General features: G+C 48.1%; 1 protein-coding gene across 1 annotated transcript; it reads right to left on the bottom strand.

Moving 5' to 3' along the window:
• Positions 1 to 646: 646 nt before the first annotated feature.
• LOC125551636 (protein LIKE EARLY STARVATION, chloroplastic) lies at positions 647 to 4,245 on the bottom strand. The gene is made up of 4 exons (XM_048714907.2): positions 3,547 to 4,245; positions 1,892 to 2,526; positions 1,445 to 1,641; positions 647 to 1,303 (listed from the first exon to the last, which is right to left on the bottom strand). Exons 1-4 carry the CDS (start codon positions 4,106 to 4,108, stop codon positions 898 to 900), a joined length of 1,800 nt encoding a protein of 599 aa, XP_048570864.1. The 5' UTR covers positions 4,109 to 4,245; the 3' UTR covers positions 647 to 897.
• Positions 4,246 to 4,712: the final 467 nt, after the last annotated feature.

Below are 4,712 nucleotides of genomic sequence, written 5' to 3'. Positions count from 1 at the left end.
CTATGCTAGCGTAGGCCTGTATATGATGCGTCTTTTTTGTCAATAATCCCACCTTGCCCACTTAAATAGATTGCCATCAGTTTATATACGTTCTCAAACAATTAAAACCAGTCGCCTTAGGAAATAAACAATGAGCTGATAAAACAGGATTAGCATATGCTGCATTAGGGGTGGACTAACGAGCAGCTCGGCTCGTTAAGCTCATGTTCGTTAAGGCTCGGCTCGTTAAGCTCGTTAAGATTAACAAGCAGAAAACCCTACTCGGCTCGGCTCGTTAAACTTGTGAGCGCTCGTCAACAAATTATAATGTGCTGCTATTATATACAGGATGAATGTGTAGGTGTGGTTTTCAAGATGAAATATAATGACTATAAAAAGAAATGTAATAGTTTGTTGCCTCATATGTCTATTAGATTGAATAGATGGGCTGAGGTGCTACAAAAGTTCTTCATATAAGATGAAAATATGTGTTGTGTTGTTACTAACGAGCTACTCGTGAAACTCGTTAGCTCGCTCATTAAGCTCGTTAAGCTTAACGAGCTAAAATCAATAATTGGCTCTGTTCATTAAGAAACGAGCTACGAGCTTAACGAGCCAAACTATCGAGCACTCATTAAGCTCGCGAGTTGCGAGTTGCAACGCACGAACATAATTGCTAATAATTAATAATATATTGTTGTGTGCACACTCGATGCAGAAACCCCGAGGGTATTCCCCTCTTTGAAAATAAAAACTAATGCGAGTTCCATGACCATAATCTAGGTATTCATGTGTCCAATGACCAGCGTGAATATTGGGGACGAGTCCAGTGATCACGGATGAATGAATTTATCTCGGAGATTATGAATAGCTTTTCCTTGCAAATGCAGATTGTGACTGCAGATGAGATGTTCCTAGTTAAGGAGCATCTACTCTTTTCCCAGGCTTGAAATTCTTTGGAGGCTGCCTGGGCACGGACAATAGTTTCACCGAGTTCTCGAAGCAGTGGTGGAAGCCGAAATGCGGGTAGCGCTGGTACCACGTCTTCTGCTGCTCGTGAGTGTCCCAGTGCTCACCGCTACTGCTCCTCCCGTACTTGTGCACCCAACCGGAGCCGTTGTGGCCCTCGCCCCAGGTGCGGTTCCACCGGTCCCCGTATTTGCCTTCCCACCAGGTCTCCCCCTGCTTCACGCCGTGGCCGTTACGGTCGAAATGCTCATCCCACTTGTCACCCCATTTCGACCACCCGTCGCCCTCTGACCGCTCGGCCCATTTGTCCGTGTATTTCACGCTGCCTCCGCTGCCATCATACGTCTCGCCCCACCTGCAGAGGATCAAATACTGGGCTTCAGCAATAGTATCTTATTTTATTGCAAAGAGAAAAGCTAAGCTTAATTATCATACCGAGCATGGAACCATGGACAAATAAAATTATTATAAATAAAGCTACTGATGATTCTCATACCTTTCATGCCAAACATGAGCATGCCCAACATCCAACGTAGTGTTTGGATCCAAGCTGCACCATTTATCAGCCGATTTTTCAGCTTTACCGCTTGAATCATACTGCTCCCACCATTTCTCTTGCCACTGCTCCCCTTTGCCATTCTTTCCCCACTTGTCTGCGCTCTTCTCCATATGCATAAGACCAGATGTGAAATCCTGAAATGGTTTAAAATGCAGCCACTTGATTAAACTCTCATCGATGTATACAGGCATGGCATAGTATCTCATCGATGCAGCTCCTAATAGGTCACACAGTGAATGCTGTGCAATGACCTGAGCAGGCACCATTTGAAAAGTTAATAGAAGTACTAATTTAATATATACTGCATGTTTTATACGCCGCACAGTGAGCGGATACTGCTACTCATGGTACACCACCGGAGTATCGAATTAGAGAAAAATTCACCTGCCACATGGACTCCTTCCAGTATTCCCGCCAAACATTGCCCCTAGCATCACGACCGGACTTCTCGGAACCTAATTCTTTATGATCAAACCGGTCTGAAGCCTCCCAGTACTTGTCTTCGAATTCAACAGAACCATCAGGACTTACTCCCCTGATTACAGTCCACTTACAAACAACACCATCAGGCCTCTGTTCTACACCGGTCTCCTTCCACCACTTTGAACCATCTGGGTCTATCCCATGGGACAACTTATCATCACTTGTACTGAGAGCTCTAGCCGCCTCAGCTGCATTATTTGAGAACTGCGTTTCAAATGCTTCCTCTGCATCAGCAACAGGCATGGCCCCGGAATCTACATTCTCAGGCTCTGCAAATGACTGGAAGGGAGGGAGAGATCGATCTTCCTTCTTCTCAAAGAAGGAGGTCACGAACGGAAGGGATAAGAAGTCTGCTGACCGTTCCTTTTCCATTAACATCTCAGGCTGACTGGAGAAGGAATCCACTTTCTTTGATGGTTTCAAAACAATATTGTTTTCTCTCGGTTCACTGCTGGTGTCTACGGGTGGTAACCACGACCAGAAATCCGGACCAGGAGTACCAAGCTTGGAAGGATATGAATCCCCAGAGTTTGTCACTGAGTAAATAAGAGATTACTGGTGTCAGAGCAGAAGCATAATTTTACATGGAACGGAGGATGTTGTAATAACTAAATGTTTGCAGTTAAAAAGCACTCCAATAATACTAAGACTAACCACAATGGAGAGTAACATACATAAGTAACATACACGTATTCCTAGACTATGTTACTACCTTCATAGTGGGTAGTAACATAAGTGTGGTAACATGCATAGCTTCATTTATTAGGTTATAGACTCATATTGCATTGGGACATGTGATGTTACAGTAACTAGCTAAGTTACTACTACTACCTCTCTCCTCATTAACTCACTGCCACATAAGCAAATTTGCTGAGTTGGACCCGATGTTACTGCTGAAGTTACTCCCACTGTGGCTAGTCTAATGGTGTCCTTTATAAAACAGTATTCTTCTCAAGAATGCTCTATACAATGTCACAAAATGGACATAGCCTAAGACCTCAATTTATAAAATCAACACGGTATTATCATAACTGATCCAGTATCCACATCATCTTCAAAGTAAAGCACGAATAATACTGTCCAACTCAACTGATAAATCCACTTAAGCCCTGCTTGGATCCTCGTTTTTCTCCACTTACACCCGTAAAAATTACAGATCTCTGTCCGTCGTTTTGGTTTCCAGCCGGAAATAACTCTTGGCATGTAAATTACACCCGGAAATTTAATACACGTGTATTAATTTACATCCATACCAAGCGCGGCCTTAGCCCTTACCAGAATACCACTGAGCACGAGTAAGTCCTATGTCAGTGTGTGCTATTGGTAGGAATTGAGACACTGGAGAGATATCATTCATCGTTTCCCATTTTAGTTTCAGTTGACAATTTCACCCCTAATTTTATTGGATTTATTTGTTGGATTGGCCGTTTATGCCAAACTCTTTTGAACTACTACTACCTTTGCTTATGTCAGGCTAAAAGGGAAACTTCTTTTACGCGAAAAGCGAAGCTAGTGCGACGTTCACGGGAGAACTCACGTGCGCCTGCTGGTCGTACCTTTTGCCGACTGCGACGCCGCCGGTACGCTCCCCTGCCCGGAGCCCTGATCCTCAGGCCCCTTTGCAGCCTTGCGCGAACCAAAAACGTCGCCCGACCCTGTCACTCTGGTGGCCGCCGCCACCTTCTGCGGCTGCGGCGTTGGCGAGGACTGCGGCGGTTCCTTGAGTACAGCGCGCGCGGCGGCGAGAGCGGCGGCGGCGCGGTCGATGACCTGGGTGCGCTGCACGCGGTCGCGCTCCTCCCGCGGCACCCGCAGCATCTCCTCGAACCGCGCCGTCCTCCGCTCCACGTCCGCCTGCTGGGGGCCCTCCGCCTCGGCAGGCGGCGGAGACGCCTGCAGCCTGTACGCAAGCTCCGCCGAGCGTCTCTCACGATTCACCGCCTTCTTCCACATGTCCAGGTACGACGGCCCCCCGCCTCGGCCCCCATCCCCGGAGACCGCGCGGACGACGACGACACGCTGCCCGGCTCCACGTCGGGCATGGGGGAGGAGGAGGCGGCCGCGCAAGCGATAGAGGTGGGGAGCGGCGGGAATGATGGGGGCGGAGTTGGTCGCCATTCTGCTGGACTCCGAGTGGAGAGATCAGAGGAGTCGAGAAGTGTGTGCGAGAGTGTGGAGGAGAAGGAGAGGGTGGGCCCTGTTGTCTGCTTCACATGGAAGGGGAAGAGAGCGAGCGGTTCAGCGGATGAGGTCGGTTGCTGCGTGCGCCTCGGCCTCCAGGTGGCGTCTTCAGCGGGCCGCTCTCCGCCGTTGGTTCCCTCGGCTGAATGGACGGGTCGGGAGTGGCCTGTGAATCGAACGGGATTCTGCTAGATCCGGGGGCGAGCGATTCTACTCGGAAGCAGTTCAGTTTCTGGCTTTTTTTAGTTAGAAGCATGGCGAGTTCTAGAACTTGTCCGAGATGTGATGATTTGATTCTAGAACTTGCAAAATAACCCTACCCAGTTCTAGAACTTGCATCGTATGTGCAACTTTGATCATGGATCAATCACATCGTGACAACTGGACTCCTCAGGGCCGATCTAGTCGGTGCGCGCATTTTTGCAAATATCCCCCTTCCCCGCCTTTCCTCTAATCAACCCGCAGTACAAGAAGTATAGAACTAATATCAACTTAATGGTGTCTCCTTCACCACCCCAGCATCATCTATCACCAGACAATC

Source organism: Triticum urartu, chromosome 4A, assembly GCF_056163025.1.
Source record: "Triticum urartu cultivar PI428250 chromosome 4A, HENAU_Tu73, whole genome shotgun sequence".
Lineage (NCBI taxonomy): Eukaryota > Viridiplantae > Streptophyta > Magnoliopsida > Poales > Poaceae > Triticum > Triticum urartu.
This window is presented reverse-complemented; position numbering and strand designations above follow the sequence as displayed.

Excerpts from the sequence above, each read along its gene's own strand:
- LOC125551636 (XM_048714907.2), bottom strand. The coding sequence starts at position 4,108 with ATGGCGACCAACTCCGCCCCCATCATTCCCGCCGCTCCCCACCTCTAT. Across the intron at positions 1,642-1,891 it reads GGAAGGAGTCCATGTGGCAG|GATTTCACATCTGGTCTTAT; the intron begins GTGAATTTTTCT and ends AAACCATTTCAG. Across the intron at positions 1,304-1,444 it reads GCTCATGTTTGGCATGAAAG|GTGGGGCGAGACGTATGATG; the intron begins GTATGAGAATCA and ends GATCCTCTGCAG.